The sequence below is a fragment of the Enoplosus armatus genome, chromosome 5 (assembly GCF_043641665.1).
Source record: "Enoplosus armatus isolate fEnoArm2 chromosome 5, fEnoArm2.hap1, whole genome shotgun sequence".
Lineage (NCBI taxonomy): Eukaryota > Metazoa > Chordata > Actinopteri > Centrarchiformes > Enoplosidae > Enoplosus > Enoplosus armatus.
Window position 1 is genome coordinate 20,781,471 of NC_092184.1, and position 23,798 is coordinate 20,805,268.

At 41.6% G+C, this 23,798-nt stretch overlaps 1 protein-coding gene across 2 annotated transcripts; it reads right to left on the minus strand.

Annotated features, from left to right (window-relative positions):
* Positions 1-23,767, minus strand: LOC139285630 (clathrin heavy chain 1). 2 transcript variants are annotated; one of them, XM_070906225.1, is made up of 32 exons: positions 23,479-23,767; positions 21,368-21,575; positions 17,369-17,637; positions 16,890-17,051; positions 16,629-16,742; positions 16,041-16,214; positions 15,013-15,210; positions 14,406-14,606; positions 13,931-14,083; positions 13,677-13,799; positions 13,385-13,522; positions 12,862-13,026; positions 12,577-12,757; positions 12,295-12,458; positions 12,036-12,161; positions 11,615-11,757; positions 11,238-11,472; positions 10,802-10,924; positions 10,459-10,604; positions 9,980-10,163; positions 9,595-9,787; positions 9,262-9,419; positions 8,968-9,132; positions 8,671-8,778; positions 8,064-8,231; positions 7,658-7,807; positions 7,365-7,496; positions 7,102-7,212; positions 6,700-6,870; positions 6,307-6,528; positions 1,775-1,850; positions 1-1,643 (listed from the first exon to the last, which is right to left on the minus strand). In XM_070906225.1, the coding sequence occupies exons 1-32, from the start codon at positions 23,518-23,520 to the stop codon at positions 1,513-1,515; spliced, it is 5,034 nt and encodes a 1,677-aa protein (XP_070762326.1). In that variant the 5' UTR covers positions 23,521-23,767; the 3' UTR covers positions 1-1,512. The 2 variants fall into 2 exon arrangements, with proteins under 2 accessions (XP_070762326.1, XP_070762327.1); XM_070906226.1 differs by having other exon boundaries at positions 1-1,632; positions 1,767-1,850.
* Positions 23,768-23,798: the final 31 nt, after the last annotated feature.

The window sequence follows — 23,798 nt, forward strand, 5'->3', positions numbered from 1 at the left end:
TACAATTTTTAGTTTTTATTTAGGCTAGTATTTCCCTTTCAGTTGAGTCATATTCTTCCACTTATCAATGACAGATCCCCTTTATTACTAATATGCATGACAACAGAAAGGAATTCAACTTATGTTAGGGTTGGGATGACACTTTACACACACAGCTTAAAGCATGTAAGGAAGTTAAGTACATCAAGGTAAATACAGGCTCTTATTTCAGACCATTCTTGACAAAGAACCGATGTACTGAGACCTAATTTCTTCATCATAACCATCTAAACACACAACCTACAGGAGTGTTTATGGATCTAATCAAGGTGTCATTAGGACACCAAAGGTTCCACCAGCCTGTCTTCTTCTGCCTCCTTGTTTGTTCTTGCCACGAAGCATTAACCAAGGAGGAAACAGGACAGGAGAGTGGGTGGAGGACTGGTGGATGGGGTCTCCATCTAAAAGTTTGCAATTCATCATGTTCACATCTGTACACAAAAAAGTAATGGTGGCCGAGGGAAACACCACAACACCTGGCATACACGGACCTCAGCACGAGGAGGGATCAGAGTAAATACACACACACGGTACGGTTAAGGGTTAAGGGCCCTGGGGTTTGGTTGCCGTGGTCCCGTCCTTGCACATACACAGATACAGTCTCACACAAGCACTGTACACGGCACAAGAGGTCACCTAAATACATGGAGCCAATGACGGAGAGCTAACATCTAGGAGGGTGGATCGGACAGCCCAGTACAGGCTGAGAGGGGGTTAAAATTCTTATTTAGACCATCAGGTCACACTCGCAAACACACACACACACAAACACACCCTCATTCACACAGTGACATACGTCTGTATGCATTTAAAACTCCATAAAGCTACACGCATGTGCAGAATATACTATCATCACTTAGTGTTGCTAACTATAGCCATTGAAATGGCAATATATGTTCAAATATTATATGTAACCTTTTTTTCCTCAGAATATACAATGATGAAATGCATTATACAGACAAACGAGACAATGTAAGCTGTTCACATGTTCAGTACATCAAAAGTAAGAGCTTCTCTACATTAATTTCTTCACGAGTGCAAAATCCAATGCTCCTCCACCTACTTCAAAGGTTCATTGCTGAGCTTTAGCAAGTCCACTTCTGCACAAACCATAAACCAATTTTAAAAAAAAACATGACATTAACATAAAACACAAAAAATTCTAAATAAGTAGTCATAAATATGGAATGTGAAAAACAAACAAACAAACAAACAAACATGTGGTCCAATTTCTTTTCAAACAATACAAATAAAAGTCCTTCAATGCAGTTAAATGTTTTCTCTTGTAACAGGACAACATAATAAAAAAATAGTACTCAAAACGAGAGTGGGCTGTTGCTTGCTTGTGGCCCCTGTTGTGAGTAGAAGACCATGGGAAGCTGGTGAGGAACACAAAGAGAGAAGGACAGATGGAAGGAAGGTGTTGGGTCAAGTTGTGGTGGGAGGGGGAGGGGGGTCGGGGTCATTGGGTGTTCACATGCCATAACCGAAGCTGGGCTGTGGCGGCTGGCTGTAGCCTGGTGCTGCTGTGTAGCCGTAGCCATAGGGCTGCTGAGGAGGCACGGCCACGTTGGGCCCTGCTGTGAGCATGAGCTGGGGTGTGCCTGCAACAGAAACAAATAAGCAGAATAAGTAGTTAAAAGAGCATGGCTGTGGTCATATGGTCAAAAACTCCTTTTCCTTTAAAATGTCCTCAAAACTGGTCAAGACTGGAGTACAGCAGCAGCCTTTTTACCGTAAACAATGGGTTGAGACTCAGTAGCCTGCTCCTCCTGTTTCCTCAGAGACTCAGAGGCTTCGAGTTTGTCCACCTGTGAAAAACACAACAACAGCGACGGTGTTAGCCTTCAGTCACACTGTGGCCGATGGGGCTCTTGAAGAGCAAGGGCTGAGACGCCGGGTTTGTAAAGACTGACCTCTGGGTTATTTCACTGGCTGACGGATGGGACCATTCCTGACAGGCGAAGACGAATACAGTCCAGATTTAAATAAGAACAGGCTGCAGGAGGCAGGCCTTGCTAATGTGTTGGAGGCCCTCTAGAAGGCAAAATGAGGAACTACATCTAGAGAGCTACTGGCTACTCTATCAAGCTTGGCTACAGATAGACACCCACGTCTTTGTGGAAGGTATTAGGGATTAGGAGAGGAGACAGAGACAAACATCTACAGGGCAATAATGGTCCCACCATCCAGCCACCCAAATCATCTGCTCTAACATGTTGGAGTATGTAGAGAACCAACCCCTCACCAGTACAACTAGACTTAATAAGACCAACATTTATGTGTTTCATCCCCGTAGTTTGTCCATCTCTTAGCAGAATATCTAAACGTTCAGCACATTTTTGCGTTAAAAGTTGGTGGACAGAGAACCAGACCAAGACACGCCTTCGGTAGCAATCAGGATTTGGCATTTCTATCAGTAATAATACATTTTAAAGCTGTAACTATGAACCTAACAGAGGTGAAGACCTGACTCTGAAAGACTGAGCTCTAGAGGTGCCTCGTTACTAAAAACACAAAGTCATAAATGATAGTTATTCAGTAAAACTTGAGGCTGAGACATGCTTCATGTGCCTGTGTGCACGCTACCTTGTCTGTAGACTTGTGTGTGCCATCCACAAACATTTATGCAGTTATTCCACCTCTCATCCTTAGACATTCATGGGACAGGTGTAGTTCTCAAAGAAAGGCTTCTTGTAGTCTATGTATGTCTGATATCCGAGTGTACTTATACACATTTACCAATTTTCTACAGTATAGTACAAATAATTCATGTTGAAATATATGCAGGGCAGCATCTAAGAATTATTTTCATTCTCACCTAATCTGTCGATTATCTGATCAATAAATGGATTAATTGTATGGTCAGGAAATTGTGAAAAATGCCCATCACAATTTCCTACAGCTCGAGGTGATCATCAAAAGATTGGTTTTGTCCGACCAACAGTCCAAAACCTCAAGATATTCAATCTGTTATAACGTAAGATGAATTTCTGGTTGAAAAATCAATAAACAAAAATAATAGATTTATTTATTTTGATGTTCAGCTGATCAATTAAATGCCTAATTGTTTTACCTGTAGTGGAAACTGATCAAAAATACTTTTTCAGGTCAGAATCGTGCAAACATTTTGACATTGTGACACGTGTGCCCCCTGGCCCTCACACACGGCCCATTACCTGCGTACAAACAGCGACAAGAAGCATGTAGCAGCCTTAAATCGACTGGCTAAATCTGTATTAAGAATTTGCTATTTAGCAGCTCAGGGGCAGACAGTGACGGGGAAAGGACAAAAGATAGAGCTAAAAACAGTTCAAAGAGTTAAGCAGCCAGCAAAAGGTTTTAAGATGTTCCCCTCAGCTATGACAGCGCACAGCTTAAATACTGATAACATCAGTGAAGGACAGGGCTAAATGATGGAACAGGACAGCTTTCCTCTCATGGTGGTTTTGGGTTCAGTTCTCTACATAGTGTCTGGTTTACTACTACAGTCAGTCAATCTGGTTAAGCAGGCTGTTTCAAGAAAAGACAGGCTGTTGTTTCATTTCAGAAGAGAAGGGTTGAGAGACATGCTGAAGCGGCAGTTTAGTTATTTTCTTCTCGAGGAGTGCACGAGAAAGAGAGACAGAAGCAGAGAGCGTAGTGGAGGGAGTGTGAAAGAGGGTGGAGGGGATGGTTTTGTACAGCCAGTTCAAGGTTTCCAGAAGCAGGCACAGCCAACAACGATGTCTCCTAGCCTGGCCTGAGTGCTGCTGATGCTACCAAGGGAGGGGGAAATGCATGCTTGTCGCTTAACATGTATTTTCTTCCCCCAAAGATTGTTTGCTCTCATAAACAAAAAATTTTTTGTCGCTAGAAGAGACCACACTTTCCAGTAGCAAAGAATCCTCAGAGAGACATACACTGTAGGAAAATACTCTCCCTTTGGAAATGCCTGTACGCCATGTTTATGGTTTTTGTGTTCTTCTATAGCATTGAGATAAATTCCGACAGACATGGAGGAACATAATAGAAAAGTCCCTGAAAGAATGGTCACTTCATTAAAATAATGCCTCACTGGCTCTTCTATTACTGATTTATTAGGTCTTACACTTAGCTGCAGTCTACGCTACTGCACAACTGTCCAAACCCAGATATAAATATGGCCATATGTCAACATAAAGATGTAATTAAGAATCTTTCATGTCATATGCCTTGAAACTCCCTTTACAATGTCTACAGGGTGAAAACATATGCTTCCTGACATGAGCCTGAACCAAGTCAGGATGATGCTAGTAGCAGACTGCAGCCGAGTGGTGTTACAAGACAGTTTAACATTAGAATTTATCTACAACTCTGTGAGAAAAGGACCTGACCACAGCAGGTGAAGTAGTTATCCAGAGGGGCGCTCTTCACTCATGCCTAAGGAGAGCTGGTGGGCATGCTGGCTTAAGTGGATGGCTCAAGAGTGTTTGAGGAGAAAGGCTGTGACGGGGCTCATAGAAATATGTGAAAGGAGTCGCTTGTAGAGACAAACCCACAGAGAATTATCAGCAAAGTGCAAGTTTATGCTTCACAGTCTGAACTGCAATCCTACAAGTTAAAAGAAGTACTTACACAAAGCATAACAATATAGATCCACAGGCATTGCTGGCTAGCTTTAGTTAGGATCAAAGCTAATGGTTACTGGATCAAAGCTAATGGTTACTATCTGGGCACCTGATAGCAACATGCCACCACTTTACCAAAACAAATGTTTACAGTGATCTCTGTTAAACACATGATTTCTCTGGAGGTGAATCCTATCATCAGTTATTGATGATCCTCCTCTTGCCATAAGCGGGGAATTCATTTGTGAGTCTAATTCAATAACTAGCTCTTCAGTCAAACCTTAAACTCTGTTGGATCCAGAGCCATCACTGACACCAGCTGACCTAGCAGAGCCCTGAGGGCAAGGGTGTGAAGAGCCCCGCTCTGGAGTCTTGTGGGTTGGTAGGTTGTCTAGTGGAGATGTGGAGTTTACAATCAGAAGCAGCAGAGTGACAATGGGGGGAGAGGGATCATGCAGTTTGTGCTAATTTTACTCCTCCATACTACAGGCTACAGGACAGGGGAGAGGGGGTCAAAAAGAATGATTAGAAAATGGATTCGACTTTCACCTTTTCCTTTATCGCATCAACCTGGAAAGGAAATTCAGAGAGGCAACTTAAGGAGGAAAAAAAACAAATGGAAGTCTCCCAAAATAGAAATTGACAGAGAGAAAAGAGCAAATAGAGGACTTGTCACTTAAAGGAAACACAAAAATCCTGAGAGACAGATGCAGGTAACGCCACTTTTGATACAAATGCAGACTTGAGATTACTCTGGTACTGTGAATTTTCCTGTTGTTGCTTACAACAGTGTAAAAAATACAGATGTTGACTAATAGGGCCTACAGTAAGTTTAAACACTTAAACAAGATCTACTAAATAATGTTCAGTGTTTAATAGAGAGACAAAGACTGATGATTTATTGTCACTAAAAACTAAACTACAAGACTACAACACATTTTTACAAATGCGTTACTCAGGTCTGCTCGCTGTTATGAAAGCAATAGGTGGGTCATATTCTTTTGCCATGTAACAGAGATAAATGGCATGACGAGCAACACAGCAGTTATGAATCTCCTCTGGAAAACATTTGTATGGAAAAGTAGCTTGAATGGAAGGAAACCCAAATGAAAAAGGAAAACACCAGTGATGACACATGACTGACAGAAGCATAGGAAGATGAGCTTGAATGGAGGAAAGAATGGGCAGTACTGGGAGGCTTTATCTTGGATACTGTCTGGGGGAATATGTGACGCTGCCTATAGCTGAATAGTATTTGCAAACACATTGTGGCAGCTGCGGATGCCTTTTTAGGTATCAGATGGGTGGAAATGGCACAGATCAGGAAAAACGTATTTAAAGATTCAATTGAATATTTAGTTTCTGCCTGTGGTACACCCATCTGAACAGGTCTGACATGGCAAACCCAACATTTCCGCAGATAGGTAGGTTTGCCAATACTATTTCACAAGTATTAACACCTAACAGCAGGAGGAAAAAAACATAGTCAACATGTAGGTAATCTTGCCCCTCTACCTTCTAATTACCTTCTTTCACTGTAGTTACCTTAGAATTGCAAACGGTATCTTTAACATGCCTCAATATGCGTTGCTCTCTTTAAGAAACATTCTCACAAAGCCGTCTACTTTGTCCTGATACACTAGTGTCCGCACACACTGGTTACGTATGGCCAACCCACCTTAGAGAGATACTCCCTCATGACCTGGATGAAGTAGGGCATGGAGAAGTCCATGATGTTGTGTCGCCAGGCGGTCTCCAGCACCACGTCGGGCCGCAGCAGGTCGTAGCAGGTGAATAGGCAGGCTGCAAAACACTCCTTCTTGTCTTCCTGCAGGAACCAAGCCAGGAGCTCCTCGGCCAGCTCGGTGTCTTTGGACTCTGATGCATACTGCATGGCATCCTGCAGAGAGGAGAGCACAATTACAGTTCAATAAATTCACTTGTGAAAAGTGACCACATCTGCCATTTCACATTTCAGCGCAATCAGTTGGTTTCAGGGGGCGTGATTTATATCATTTGGAAGAACTGGATTATATAGTGAAAATTATTGTTTGTTTTAGCGGCCGTGCACCTTGTAGAGCTTGTCCTTCTTGCAGAGCTCGACACTCTGTTTCCAGCGGTTGTTGCCCTTGAAAAGGTAGGCAGCGATCCTCCTAAACTCAATCAGCTCGTGCTTCTCCAGGCCCTGGGCCAGTGAGATGTTGTCAAAGTTGTCATAGGCATCAATGGAAGTACGCAGAGCCTAGATAAGAGAAAGAGAGAGGGGACTATGAGATACAACTGAAAATGCAACTCTGAAAACATTTCTCCTGCTGGTGAAAAATTTGAAAACTGAACTGCGGATTATTTAGTGCACTGTGCTGGAAGTTATAAATCCAATATGTTCCTCCCTACAACCAACATAAAGACATAGAAAATATAGATTATTCTACAATATGTTATGATACACAGTTACAACATTAAAATATCATACCGCATAGTCTTCCTCAGTGATGAAGAGGTTGTTGAGTGCCTCATTGACTGACTTGTTGTTGTGATTCTGGACAGACCTTAGGTAAGGTTTAACCAGAGGCAGCTGTTTCACCTAAACAGAGAAAGAAAAAAAATCATCAAAATCCATTTTCATGCAATCTCTTATTTAACTGCAAGTGCTGCACAAAAGCATTCGTTTTTTGAAGATAATTTGTAGTGAAATGCAACCAAACACTTTTACAGAAAGCATTAATGGCCCAAGACCTTGCTGAAGAAGTTGACCGCGCGTGTGTGGTCCAGTCTTGGAGAGAGGACGATGAGCAGGTCGTTCAGTAACAATGGTTTGAACTCCAGATAAAAGTGGACGGCCTTGTAGTACAGCTCCACATTGGCCACCTGCAATGGAAAACACACATATACTCAACTGAACATCTACAAATAATTTCTGTCACAACAATAGTCAGTGCTGTGGTTTGGCAGTTGTTACTAGTAGAACTTGTTATCAGAATGAAAACAAGCGTCACTAATCAAGAATAGTATAGTTGTTGTTTTCTTACCTTTGTGACGATGTCTTTGAACTGGCCCTCCTTCCAGGCATCAGCTGGGTGGTTCATCATGGTGATGATGGCGTTGTCATACTCCTCGTACTTGTCGTAGAGGAAAACCAGCTCTGCCCAGAGGTGGGCCTGCTCTGCTGCCCTGAGAACCTGACACACACACACACACACACACACACACACACACACACACACACACACACACACACACACACACACACACACACACACACACACACACACACACACACACACACACACACACACACACACAGGTTAGTTCATGAACTCATATTTAAAAAGGTACTTATGTAAAATGGAATCAGGGTATGCTATATGTGTACGTTGAAGAGTTGAAAACAAACATGCTTTGTTTGAAGATGTTGCTGCTGTTCCCCTCGCCTACCTTTGGAATGTTGACACGGGACCAGAAGAGCTCCAGGTGCTCCCTCATCTTCTGGGGTTTGAATTTGGAGTAGAGGATGGCCAGCTCAGTGAACATACCCATGTGAGCACGTTCCAGCCCCAGGGCGGCCTCCAGCATGGTGATCAGCTCCTCAAAGTAACCACGGTCCTGGAGGGCACAGACAGATTTAATGACACTAACCATAACCATTTAAACCAGTAATACAACCAAAACACACACTACAAAACCTGAAATTTCTACTTAAATTACTTAATTTCAGGGGAGAGAGAGAGATTATTTCATTGGAGACTTTGAGAAGTTGGGTTATGTATCTCAGCTGAGCCAAGAAATAGCCGGTTTTGTTGAACCAGCGCCAACAAAACTCATGTTTAACACTTGACATTCACTGCCATAAAAGGTGCAACATAACGAAAAGCCATCTGTAGGCTTTGACATTTGGTATTTAAGCGCAAGACAAGGGCAACTAACCCTACTGTTCTGCGCACTACATGTCTCATTCCTGATAGTATATGTGCTCAATAGTTACTCAGCATTCATTGTAAGTGTAACAGGTGAGTTTTACACTGGCCCCAGTTTCCCCTGATACCTGGTAGTAGTTGATGAGTTCCTCCAGTTCATCGGCATGGACGACAATATGCAGGCCACACATTTGGGCAAGACGGAACTCTTTCCCATCTACACACGCAAAACACACCTGGAAGAGAAGAGAACAATGTGTTTAATACAGGCGAGTGGACAGTACACAGTACACTGCCTACGGTATCATTTGTTTACTGACACTGTAGGAAGTCTTAGTGGCAGAAAGAGAAGAAGAGAAGCAGAAGAAAGTGCTTTGTTTGAACTCAGTACTGGAGTTAAAAATGAAACTATCGTCAGTCCTCACCTCCTTCCAGGTGCGGGTGCTGTTTGCCTTGCGAGCTCCGTCCACAGCTGCCTGGTACTCTCCCAGGTGCACCAGAGTGGAGGCCAGGCGGCCAAAGTTGGACACGTTGTTGTAAAGCAGTTTGGCTGCATCATACATCTTGTCGTCATAGCAACGGTCACCCACCTGAAGGAAAATTGACACATTCCAGAGGAAAGCAAGATCAGAAAAATAGCAACTGTAAACAAGTGAAAGAGCATTACGTGGTAAAACTGGACATGTGAGTGTGTGTGCCGTGTGCTTCCCAGGACCTACTTGCTGAATGTGAGCGTTATTGGGTCCGTTGATGAACTCTTCCAGCTCAGCCAGGCGGTTGGTTTTTGCCAGGGCGAAGATCAACTCTGTTTCAACGTACGACTCGCGGGCCTTCTTACGGGCCATCTGCAAAAACTTCACCAGGTCCTCCCAGTTTCCTTCACACAACAATCAACTCCAATCATAAGCACAACAACCTACTGTATATTTACCACAACTCTACTGAAGCGTCTTCATTGAATAAAACAATAAATGAGAAAGCACACTGAATTTGGAATTGATCCAAAATTCTTCAGATCTAAGCATCAAATGAGCTATTAAAGTTCATCTTACCGCTTTGGGCTGCAGCTTGTCCCACTTCCATGTAAGCAGATGGGTCATCAGCCTTGATGTAAGAGTCAATGGCTTCTTTGACCAGGCCCTTCTGAAGCTGGGCCTTTGCCAGCTGACTCCATACTGGTGGCTCATTGCAGCGCTCAGCAAACTCATAAGCTCTGTCCAGGTTACCAATGTGCTCAATTAGAACCTGGACAAAATGAGACAACATTAAGATCATGTTACATCAAGCTCAATAACACAATTCTGGTGGCCATGATAATCAGAGTTTAGGTCAAGTATATGATTCCCGAATAACAAGCCCAGCTTAAAACTGTACACAACCAGTATAAAAGCTTTTGGGTTAATTTTTTTTCTTAAAGTCGAGCAGTAATCCACTGACCTGCACAGCAGAGGTGTTGACATCAAATTTTCTAAAAATAGCAAAGGCCTCCTCAAACAGCTCATTGCTGATGGCGATGTTTGCAATGTCTGGGGCATCGTAGTTGTCAAGACGGTTGATGTACTCCATAACACGTGTCCGATCAGCTTTAATGGCTGTCAGGATGAGCAGATTCTGGAGGTTTCTGTAAAAATCAACAAAGAAAGGTCTCAGTGAAGGTCTTATTTTCTACATGGATTTTTAAATTGTTTTTGAAAATGATCACAATTTAAGAAGCTTCTACAAAAAATAAAGCACTTCATCTGTGTAACAATACCTCCGAACAGCAGACTGACTTATGTCCGAGACTTGCTGCTTACTGCTACGCCTTACAAGTATCTTTAATGTTTTGGAGATTGCCGATGCATCTTTTGCGATTACAAAAATGCCCAAGCAAGCCAAAAACATTTGGGATATACATTTAACATCACATCTTTCACCTGTGCTCGCTAAAGACAGAGTTATCCAGGACAATCTTCTCCAGAAGCTCGATGAGCTCATTGGGAAGGTCGGCAGTCATGAAGGCCTTGACTGTGACAGAGACCTCCTCTGGATCCTGGGTCTCAGACAAGGCTGTCTGGACAACCTGCAGCAGAGAGGGACAACAGACTTGATGCACTACAGCTGATGTTTTAAGAAAATTTAACGAGAGATTGTTGGTGTATCCAATATGAATATAATATGAAAGCCAAGTCTGTAATGCCAGCAGCTTTTTGCATCAACAATGTAAGTAAATTAGTTCATGTGGCATAATTTAGTATCAGAGACTCCAAGGGATCCAACCTGGTCGATGAGTGGTCTTCTGTAATTGTTGGTCTCCAGCAGCACGCTCGCCCACAGCTCAGGGTTCTTGCGACGTACAAGGTAGCGGGACAGGCTCTTGAACAGTGAGTTCTCATTGCACACCTAAGGCACAATATATAGTGGCAACAACAGTTCAGAAATGTCATGGAAGTAATATATCCACATTAGGACAACTAAAACAACTAAAGCAACACAGCATGCAACTGATTGCATTTGTGATAAAGCATGACTAACTGCAGAGAATAAGAATTACACAATTGCATAATCCATATGCCTCTAAATACAATAATGCAAAATAACCTATGGTGTAATGTTACCATTGCTGAAAACATTACAGTCATTTACAACATAATGGTCATAACTCAATTATCAATTTTTTTGCCTTCAATGAAATATGGTTTTGGTTTAAACTCACATGAATAAGTTCCTGGTCACACTGTCCCCTTTCATAGGCTACACAGGCCAGGTGGGGGTCTCTTTTCTCACAGTACTTGCCCACCACGCGGCTGTCGTAGTAGGGATTCTCCCTCAGGAAGCGTTCAGGGTTGTTATTGCTGTCGATGTAGATCTTGGCCAGGGCGTTGTGGGTAGCAGGCTCCTCACAACCTTCATGAATACGAGCCTCCAACCAAGGGAGCAGCAGCTTCAGTCTGGAGAAAGACACAGTAAGGATTTCACAGCACTCAAGGTTTGAAGAGAAGAACAACGGCTGACTCCTGACTCTATAACACTAGGTTACAAAGAGTTGACTCCACTATTGGTATGCAGTTAAAATACTTCCTCCCTTCTTACCGATTTCTTTTTTCCACTTCAGCCACTAGTTCATCTGTGGAGAACTGCCCTCTAACCACCATGATCAGGTTCTTAATCACATCCTCTGCACAATCCACATCCAGTAACCCTCCAATTACTACCGGCAGACGGCTTGGGTTCACCTGGAATAAATGAAATATAAAAGTCACTACATGTTCAAGGGCAAAGATACAACAACAGTTTATTTTAAGTGGACTGAGTGAGTCTGTGTCTACAAGCATTCTTTGAATCAGTGAGATAAGTTACTATAAAACTTAAAGGAATGGAGAGAGAGGTACAAGATAAAGGATGGAGTTTTCAGTCAGCTTTCACAAATGGCAGAAAGCAAAACCCTTTAACTTTATTTACTGTTCTGGATATTTAAAAAGAATTTCCATCAGGCGAGGAAGTAGTAATGTACCTTCTGCACGTAGATCTCAATGTATTTCTGCAGGCTGTTGCGGTACAGGTACAGGACCAGGTCATGGACAAAATCAAAGCGGTCACACACAATGATCAAAGGCAGCTGGTCAGTCAGCTTGGCTTCCTGTAGAGAAAAATATAAAAACATTGTATTGGCTAATAAATATCTTTATGAATAATAGTCTGGGTACATTAGAGGTACAAAGGTTAGATTATTTTATAGTAAAATGTTTATTCTGCACTGGTCCATTTCTGACCTTGAGGAAGTTCTTCACACGTTCAGGGTCGTAGCAGTTACTCTCTCTGCAGATTCTCTCCACCTCTTTGATCTGGCCTGTCTTGCAGGCGGCCTGGATATATTTGAAATGGACCTCTGGATCCTGGCTGAAGTTCACAATGGAGCCCAAGAAGTAGAACAAACCTGAAAGACAAAAAAAATCAACAGGAGAACTAAATGCAACTATCTTTGAAAATTTGGTGTTTTCTCAAAATAATCAGGAAAGCAAGATTGCTTGGCACTCTGTGTATTCCCAGCTTACCCTCGAAGCTCTTGAACGACTCAAAAAGTTCAGTGAGGGACTGAGTACTGAGCTGCTCATGGTACTTGGAGGCAACCTGGACGCAGATCTGCAGGTTCTGGCGGATGTTTGCAGACAGCATGGCCCTTAGACACTCCAGAGAATCCTCCACTGACAAGGAGCCAAAGAAATTCACCAACCACTGCAAAGACAAACAGAAAACAATCAACAACCAGAGTCACAGTCACGTTTTATCAATTTTTGTTAGTGTTAGTATCTCATTGTGTTCCTTGGTCTGTCTTGTACCTCTGGGTTGAGAAGGTGTGTGTGCACCACAGCACGCTTGATGTCATACAGGTCAGTATAATGCTCCAGCGCCCTCTGCAGGAGACCAGCCTTCTCACACAACTGTGCCACATGAGCGCGATCATAGTGGGTGAACATCTGATTGCCGAGGATGGCATCTGCAACCTGCAAGACATGACACAGGGACAAAGACATTTCAACATTGTTTGAAGCTTTGTTAACAGGAAACTTTAAAACAGAGGCAAAGGGAAATTACATGTTTGGTAATAGGAAACATAGTAAAACACTTTTTAAAGAAGAAAGAAACCTTAAGGTTTAGTTTAAAGAAGCATGATTTATATAAAATTTAAAAAAAAAAAATCAGTCCAATTTATAAATCTGGTGAATTTATAATCTGGATGAATGCTGAATGCAAATCATTAAAGCTACCGAAAACTTACAATCATGAATTTGCAACTGGCATTAGGACTTCTGTCAGCCATCCTAAACTGTGTTCCAGTTCTAGATCAGGTCATTTATATACCTGTGGTGCATGGACCAAATTCATTTCCAGCAGGCGTGTCTGCAGTGGTCCTTCCATGGGCCTGTTGTTCTTCAGGGCATCTAGTAGGAAGGATGTGCACTGCTGGATCAGGTTGTACTCCATGAACACATCAACAATCTGGAGACACAAAAGAAAGAAATAATCACAGATGTCAAACTCAATTTATTGTTTGGTTATTGGGTCTCCAGCAGTTGCATTTTGCATAATTCTAAAAGAATTTAATTAGGCCGCCACCACTCTTGCTTGTGGTACAGGTGTGTTTTTTTTTTACCTGTGTAATGTCAGCAAGTGGCTCTTCATCCTGAACCAGCATCTGGGAGAACTGAAGGCCCTGCTCTGGACTGATCCGCATTACGTTCCTTAGCAAGAAGATCCAGTCTGGAGTGTAGCCCACCTACAGGGACAACAGATCGATCTTTAAGCATGATAGTCCTGCGTCTGAGGTATGCCATCGCTACGATGGAACCATATAAAACACATACATGTAAAGACAACAGTAGAAGACAGTTCTGCATTGTCACAAACCTTCTTGGCATAGAGGACAATCTTCTGGAACTGTCCAGTCTCTGCAAAGCATTGAATGACCTTATTGGGGACGTTGGCTCTGAGGTAGACACTGAGGGCGAGAGTAGGATCTACAGACTTCACCAAGTCTCCAAGCTCCTCAGAGCACTCCAGCTGTAAACACACAAAGAGGCCCATTGAAAACCAATCTAGAGTTTAGAAAAGATACAAGTACAGAACAAAGCAATTAAGGAACCAGGAGAAGTAAATCAGAGATACAGCACACTTAAAGCTTTTTCAAGCAAACAGAATGACCAAACTGGCATTTACGTGTAATCCTCAGCACTGATGGTGTGTTTGAAAGAACAGGAATTTACTGAGTCTGAAATGAATCACATTGAATGAAAGCACCATACTTGCTTCCAGTCCCACTGTTTTACAAAAATGCTCTTGCCTAAAATGTACTAGTTCTTCCCAAAACACAGATGATGCAAACCTTGTCCTCCTTCAGCCATTTCTCTAGTAGCTGCTTGCGGCCCTGCTGGAGGACAGGCCTGCACAGTTCCAGAGACTCAAACTTATTAAGTTGGCCTTGGTCCAGCAAGATGCCAAAGTATTGGAGCAAGGGAGATGTCTGGCCTGGTTGGGCTGGAACACTCTGGAACCGACGGATGGTGTCTGGGGTCCGCAGGATACCCTGGAGAAGAAATATGGATGGATAGACAAAGTAATTAAGTGACAGTGGGAAGCTTGAGGTTCAGAAAAGTCAACTGGAGAATTGCATAGAAGAATGGCGGTGTACAGTTACATTAGGTGAACATTAGTGACTGTAACGAACAGAAGATTTATATTGCATTTCTTTTAGAAACTTCTTAAACCATGGCAGACACAAAAAAACTGACCAACTGAAAGACTGCATCTCCAGTTAATTACTCTAATTTCTTTTAAACTACTTTGTTATGCAAATCTAAACTTGTTTTACATATACCTCTGGGTGTGTATTGTCAAACTACGCTACAGAAATCTGCTTAGTCTTAACAGTCTGAGCTTGTATTAGCTGAACTGTGAGTAATGTCACGTTGACTGATGCACACTGGTAGTACCTTGGGTGCATTGGCCGCCACTTTGGCAGCTTCTGAGTAATTCCCTGCTGCAAACAGGGTGTTAAACTTGCGGGCAAACAGCTCCTCAGCACCAGCTAGGTTGTTGCGGACAGCCATGCGGAGAGCCAGGTCTGGGTTCTGGAGCACATTGGTGATGTAGGGAATGATGTTTTCCTCCTCAACGCACACTGACAACACCTGGAAAAGCACATTTGCATACTTTTTTGCACACAACAGACGACAACAATTTGACACCTGCCGGTATAAACAGTCCTAATTGACAGTGAATTGTTGGTACGTTCTTTGCACACACCTCTGCATGCAAAAATAGATGAATTACATCTGAAGACGTTTACTTGTCACATTCCTAAATTACACAGAGGTATTACCCCATGTAGTTTTACATTTTGTGCGTGTCTGTGCAACACACTGAGCTGTATATGGTAGACCTGCAGGTGAGAGCCAAGAGCAATAACAGGATTAAAGTGTGTAGTCTGCCCAGCCAAGATTAGCCCTCCTGCTGTGACTGTCACATGCTGCCTGACACCAAAGATGCTGCTACGGCCTGTTATTTTCAGAGATTTCCTCAGTCAAGGTCACACGACAACACCCAAGGACCCACACTGATATACAAAAAGGCTGACATACCACAGGGAAGAAAATAACCAAGAAATGTCAGCAATAACAGACCAACACAGACAGGCATCTAGTATGCATACACACATACCAAGGCTCAAACTGGCACAGAAATACACACTATATGTGTTTCTATATGTGTGTGTACCTATACTCATTTTTTGGAAGATATTCTCTATTCAAACATTTTTTGAAATAATTTGTATTTTACAAATGTATGTAAAATTTGTATTATAAGAAGTTCATTGGGGTTATTGGAGTCATTAATGGCGAAATTACATAACATTAATTTAAATTACACTAATTGTAAAAGGGTATTGGGAGTTGAATCTCAACACAAATTTCACTCTATTAGACAGATGGAGGGTCAGAGTGTGTCTGTTAGTTAGTACCTGTCCTTTCCTGTTGACTCCAATGATACCAGCAGTCGGCTCATGGGGGGCAGTGACAAAAATGGTCTCTCCGCTGATCCTGTTCATGTAGATACAAGTTCCTGTCTCCAGGTCATAGAGGTGGATGTAGCCATATTTGGTGATGAGAAAGACTACATCTTGCTTGGAACTGATCTAGATGTACAGAAAGAGAATCTGCTTAGAAAGTTTAAATGATGTACAAAAAGATACGTTTCTAAATGCCCTTCAGCAAGAAATTGAACCCAAAGCTAATTAAATACTGCCAGGTCCCAGTGTGATGTCGCACACTGAGGGGCAGTTCAGAATAGCCTGTTCAAAAGGTGCAATTTCAACACATCAACACTTTTGATGAACAGTGAGTGTTTCATGTTTTAACAGGGCTTGAATAACACCTCTTAATAGCAAAATCCACCCCAAGTCTAGAAAATTCTTGTTACCCCTTCTTAAAAGGCAGTGGTGATGTATGAACCAGTGGAGGATATTGTTTCCCAACAGAGGAGGAGGAAACAAAGACAAACAGGCAAGAAGTACAGGCTCAACATGTCTCTTCTTAAGTAGTTTTCATACCTGCATGGCAACGGGGAAGTCATTCTGGGCTTCTGGAGGAAAGAAAACATCCACAGCTTTCTTTGGAAATGGCTGGTTCCCAGTCGGCGGAGTCCCCACTTCAATGATATGCAGCTGGAAGAAAAAAAAGACATCAAAACAAAAAGACAAAGTCAGGTTACAAGGGAAAGTTTTTTGAGCGCAGTAAATTTGATTTGGATTATGCATGCTCTTAAACTGTCAGCTGTTAGCCTGAGACTTTGCAGTGCTTGTAAATCTTACTTTTCCTCCTGCCTGTCCTCGCACAGCAAAGCAGAACAGAGTTGATTCTTCAGTGTTGCCCTCCATCTTGAACTGTGCAAAGCCAGCAGCATGCCCCTCGATGGGCTGAGACACCTTTCTGTCCACTGAGTACAGCTGCATGGCTCCGACAACACGGTTTTGCTGAAGAGGAGAGAAAGCCCACAAGCTATGCCAAAGCCATCTATGATTTATAGTGACATTAAGTTTATTGATTCTTTAACATCTCTGCTTCCAGCATCACTAAGAATACTGAAGTCTATTATGAAATCTGCTGTTTCATTACAATGATTTGTATTACACTTTATGGTAGGGGAAACTACATACAAGTCATTAATCACAAAAAATGGTTGATTACTGTTCTCCAGTTTCCTGAGACAAATAATAGTAATTAGTAAATGTGATAAGAATATCAGGATTAATCAGGCTGAAGCAACTCTTCAACCCCACAGTTTATTTACCTGTGCTGAAATGCCAATGAGAAGCAACCACTTCTGCTTGGCATCAGTGCGGTAGTTGATGATCTGGCAGCCTGCCAGGCTGGAGTGACGATCAAAGACTTTGATTGGCTGGGAGTCACCCTCCATGCTCCAATGGTATACTGCGTTGTCTGTGACCAGGGCAACGGTGTTGAGGGAGATCCACTTCCAGAAGGTCACATCATCTGTCATCGTGTGAGCCTTCATCTTGCTTTTCATCTCAATGTTGAAGATCTGCAGGGTCTTTGCCGCTGAAAACATTAAGAGCTGAGGTTAACATACAGTGACACAGATGAATGCAGTGACCCCCCAAAGCATTCTAATAATGATAGTAAAATAATTATTTAACAAAATCAGTCCAGTGACTAAAGCTACCACACACAACCCACAGCAGACTTTGGGAGTAAACACACCATTTCGGCATACCAAACTCCAATTGCTGGAGAGATGTTGGTGGTCAGGGTTTGGTTTGAGTAACACCAAGGGGCCATACAAAAAGCCAGTACCAGTGTCAAAACAAGAGGCAAGACCAACGAAAGGGCAACCACTTAAGTAGTGGATCTGCATTCAGCTAGGTCGGATGCAATAAACTGTTAATGAAAAACCCATTCACTTGAGGCTGAATGTACAAACCTCTTGTGATAATGTAAAATAGAAATTTGAAGTCATCGCACAGATTTTGAATTTGAGGATCTCAAAACAGACTAGACTGTATTCAAACTCACATCAGCACTGCAGCAAAAAATGTAGCCTCCTCATTAATTTCAATGAGGCCACTGTGTTGACACAGCGAGGGAGGATGACAAAAAAGTTGAACATAGCTCAACTTTTTCCACAACGCAATGCAACGTCATAATGCGAGGCACTGCGTAGGTTAAATATGTGCAGGTGCAGAGTACAGGTAGTAATTTGCAATGTGAAGCAGGGTATCGCTACTGTTGACCCCGCGATCATCGCAAAGCTAAAATGCTAAAATGATTGTCAATGTGATTATATTCCAAAGTTATGTAGGATATAAAATGTTTTGTGTTTTGGTCTCAGATTAGCCTTTAAGCTTGTGGATCTATTACTGAGACTGGACTCCCTGGATCCAATTTCATTGTCTAAACAGTACTTGCAAAAAGACACCCGCATCAATGAAGCCCCTTGTGTTTTTTAATGCAGTGCTATATTGGGAAGGATGCCTGCTTAGAGATATTACTACTACTATGCTTTTCATGCTTCTCAACTCAATCAACAATTATTTTTCACATTGTTTTGGTACAATGATTCAATTCTCTACTGATCAAAACCAGATCAATTACAAACCAACGTCTGCAGAAAAATATGGTGCCCAGTGCAAGTCAAAATTAGGTTTTATGGCCTGTGTCCAGCCCTCCACCCCCACCACCTACTAGAGAAATGAAACTCCAGGCATGTTGTTACAGCTCTTAAGGGATTCACATCGAAATTTAATCCTAAAATGAGGGATGTGGGAATTTGGGTTGGGTCTGAATGCAGATTAACAAAAGAAGACCACAAAGCACACAAACAGATGTGATGATGTGAAGGACGCTTGACGGACGCACTCACACCCATTCTGTTTTTTTTACTCCAGTTCAGTCTCACTGGAGGAAAGACAATCCCATTCTTTGGGCCCAAGACATATTTTAGATTCAATCAGGCCCAAGCAAGCCTCAACCAACAAAACCCTATAATTAACGGTTATTACCGCATATGAATGACAGTGTGTGACCACAATCAGAATTGTGAGGTATAGTGACATTTCTGAACAAATGCTTTGCTAATACTGTGTTTATATTATATTGAAATATACACTGCCAACATAAAATACAATGAGAAGTGAAAATCAGTATTTAGTCTACAGCACAAATACAGTAAATGATTGAAAATGAAGTATAAGCCACTTTGACATAATTTGAAGGGTCAGAAGGCCTAGATAGTAGTATTGTCCAAACACAGGCCAAAAGGAGGAAAGTAACCAAAAGAAACTGCATTTGCCTTTGATCACTGCAGTGTCCTGGGGCTGGCTAGTCAAGATTGTCCCTTTGCGTTTGGTAATATATTAATTTGATCAATGAGACTGGTGTCACTGTGTCATTCTCAAGAACATGACATTGCAACCCTTGTTGCATACATGATAGTGCTAAAACACAGAATTATGTTGCATAAAATAAGAACCAAGTAAAGTTATCTTTCAGCTCAGTTTCACTCTCTTGCTCGCCCACTCTCAAGCTTGCGTGTTCTCTTTCTCTTACTGGAAGCTGGAATAGACCCAGGCAAGGCAAACTATTAAGATGTGCATTTTCAGCCTGTATAATGTTCATCTATTTGTTATAACTAACTGTGCATCTCCCTGTGCCATCATTCTGTGCTTTGCTACATCACAGTGTCTTCCTCGATAGTAGCACTTGGGGTGCCAAAGTGGGAAATTTTATAATTCTACATACAATAACTTAATGGAAAATCTAAATTATATCACAACTCTGGCATTTCTGTTAATTGCCAGCCCGAGGTTAGATCATGAATCGTGATATGAAGTGGCTCACAATTCTTATGACAATAAGGCCTACTTCATAGAAGAATGTCCACAAGACAGCCAGTACATAGTGACCTACTATTTATTTAAGACTGGCCTAAATGTCACTGCTTGCTTGATTTTCCCACTGTTTAAATGACCATATCATTTTTTCTGCATGTTTTAGCCCTTTTACTACATACACACGTACTATACATTACTACCAACCATTTTCCAAGGCACATAATGCTTTGTAACTTTTCTGGATATTCAACTGATTTTCCATTAATGCCAGGGTTTGTTAGTCATTGAAGTTTTAAATTTATATAACATTTTTCATTCAAAGACAATTTTCTGGCAACGATGTGTATTCTGTTATGTGAGTTGTGACTGATAACTGACACAGGAACTCTATTATTGAATGCTGCCACAAATGTTTTTTTTTAATGAAGAGGCAACCAGATTTCTTTGCATCCTTTTCATTCTGCCTATGTTTGCCTTCAGGTTTGCTTTTTGTAAGTCAATTTCTGGGTGGTTTTCACCACCAAGTTAATGTATTTATTCAAGTGCCACCATACACATACAGTATATGATTACCACACAACAATAATATTAGTTAGACAAAAACACATGTGGGCAGGATGTTCACTGTAATCAATCACCTTTCTGAGGCTAGTTTTAAGCCTTTATGTGCTCATTTTCATACTGTACAGAAGTTAATGGAAAACAAAAGTGCATTTAAAAATCTGAAGTACAGTATGTTTCAGAAAATGGTCAGCTATAATATAACATATATGTACAATGTAGCAAATGGGACAAACACAAACACACACAAAAACAAAGTAAAAAAAGATACAGTCGTTTAAGCTGCCCTCTTAATTTTGCTATGCCCTGCTTGTGTTATCATTGTAAATTCAAGCATTCATTAAAATTACTATCAATACTGTGCAAACATTTCAAGACAGTGCATACAGGATTACACTTTGACAACTCACGATATGTAAAATTCAACTCACCGTCTGCAAACATAAGAAAGCAGTAGGAAATGAAAAAAGAGCAAAAACAAGCAAAATAGACAAAGCATTCATGACAGCATGACATTTTCCAAGCACTGACACTACAGATACTATTCCTAACATATCAATGTCTTGTACATTTAAATTTGTTGCACTACACTTCAGTTACTCAACCTTTTTTGATAAACAGAAATGGGGTGGTCTACATATGAACATCAAAATGAAAAGCAGACTGTGACAGCTACATAACTGACTGACAACACAAACAAAATTTACACAAATGACCCAATGTATTAGAAAAGCACCATAGCAAGGTGTGTGACCAGCTAAAAGTATAACTGTTTACTTTTAATCTATGCGTTTCCAGAAACCTTGTGCACTCCTCTCTAGGTGACTCATAAAGCTATGTGCTAACAGTGCTAGATATGCATTTTAGCTAGAGCTTACCTTTAAGGGCAATAACTTTGCTGGCAGGGTTCATGATGGCGCTGTCTGCAGAGATGGGCCTGCGGATGGGATTGTTGGGGTCGGCCATGTCAATGATGACGACTTGGGCCTGCTCACCCACTTTCTCTCTTATACAGATGAACTTGTCGGACTCCATCGTTAGAGTGCTGAATCCAATGTTGGCTGGGTTGATTCCCAGGTTCTGGAGCTGAGATATGAATGCATGACCCGTTTTAGTAGCAGCCCACGGCCTACACCGTTTACTACAAAAAATGTCAAAGATGATGCAATACAGTACAAGACTTATTTCCATTGTGGTCCTTTATGTAAAGGTAGCAGATATGCACAAGTCTGAGTGATCAGGGGACATCATATTACCAACAAAACAACTAAGGCATCATCATCCATAAAATAATTTAAAAAGTCAAACTTTAAAATAAGTTGAAGAATTCATACAAATGCTCAAATTATAACTAGGGTGATGAGCTTAAATTTCTGTCCTTTTTAAAATTTAAATTGTGGTTACTTTATTGTTTTTTATTTTAAATATGCACAAGCACCTTGTTCAAATTCCTGGCACAACAAAACCTAAAGGAACAAGTAGCTATGTTGGTATTAAACCCTGGCAAGTACAAGTCAACAATATTTTCCAGTCTTGTTTTCTGAATGTAAAGCGCCCTTGGGTTACGTGAAAAGCACTTAAAATTGAATTTATTATTATCATTCTGTTGGGCATACATTCGCCCAACACAACAATGTTGGGTCTTTAAGATGCATGGGGGCTCTGTTGTTATAACTGTACAACAACTTCCTTCAAGTGTAACCATCCTTGTAGTGGACTATGTAACATAGACTCAGTTGCCAGTTTATTAGGTACACCTAGCTATAACTAATAATTGTACTGCACTATACTGACCAGTGTTTCTATTATTTTGCCCACCCCATATATATCAAAGAGGGTAGGCTAGATAAACACCTTTCTGTATAATGCAATACAGTTAATTAACGTCACAAACTGCACCCGTCATAAAGCTGACACCTCTTAAAAACATTATAGCCTTCAAGACTGTAGGATTTATTGCATGACTGCTATATTAGACTGCATTTGTTTTAGCTACTTAATAAACTGGCAACTGATGTATATTGTCCTTTGGCAAAAGGTAATCTAAGGTGAAGGGTCTTAGTATGAAAACTGCCTTTGTCTGGTTCAATCTTGAATTTACGGTTTGAGTGAGAACATTAAACACACCAAATAATCCCATACAGTCAGAAACTGAGATGTACCAGCTGAGCTTGAACTTGACTGAACTGACTCTAATCCGTTTCCATGTGTTGTAGAGAAGTATGATGTATGTTATGTGCGTGACAGAATGGGTGGACCACCTGGTTCACCTCGGATAAGGAGGTAACATTTCAGTTAGAAACCCCTTCAGAAAAACATTAAAGTCACCCTTCAGCTGTAAAAATGGCCTGTCGTGAGATAACCTGTATGGAAACGGCACAGGGTCCAATCAGTCTGCTGCTGATGACCACGATTTTACAGCTACTAGCAAGAGAACATCACTATCAGAGGGTCTGTGTGATAACATTATGGCTGCAACAACACAGCCATCCTAGCGATACACTTTGATGTTAGCCCGGTCGACGACTAAATGTCTTACAGCTACGATTAGCTAGATGACGTGACACCAACATCCCTCACGACACACAAGCTGTAACGGTTAGCTGGATAATGTAACGCCAATAGATATTTGCTAACCTAAGTCTAACCATGCATATGTCAATAACGCAAGAACTGGTAATTGAAGGTCAGCAAAAGTGTTCAATGTTAGCTAGTTTCTCTCCCTGGTCGTCGTTGACAGCTAACGTCGGCTAATATTAAGTCGACTAGGCAACAGCATCAGTGCAATGAATGAGCGGTGCTAACCTGAAAAGCTAGTTGTTAGCTGCTGGCTAAACGGCAAACGGGGGAGGGGAGGTCATTCATTTGCTGCGGGTATTGACGTTTAACGTTAGCTTAGCTAGCAAGCTGTCAAACGACTGTTAAGCGGGGAAATAAACCAATAATGAGAATGCTGCTGTTTATAATGATATTAGGTTTGCTCACATACCTGCAGGTGCTCCTGGAAGCGGATAGGTAGGATTTGAGCCATGGTGGTTTCCTTGAGCTTCTCCAGAGTCCTGAAATTCTAGCCGTTGCACAGCTAGCTAGCTAGGCAGTGGCACCGCGCTAGCTACGACCTCCTCACTGAACGTGTAGGTCGGAGCCAGTCAGTGAAAACAAAAAACACGACAAAAGGTAATATGCAACGTTGTTAATCGTGTTTCCGAAAGCTGGTATCAGTAAAAATGTTAAATATGTCCCCCTTCTGTGTGTGCTTTCTGCACTGCATCGATGGATAGCAGTGGCTACGGCTGATCTTCTGTCCAA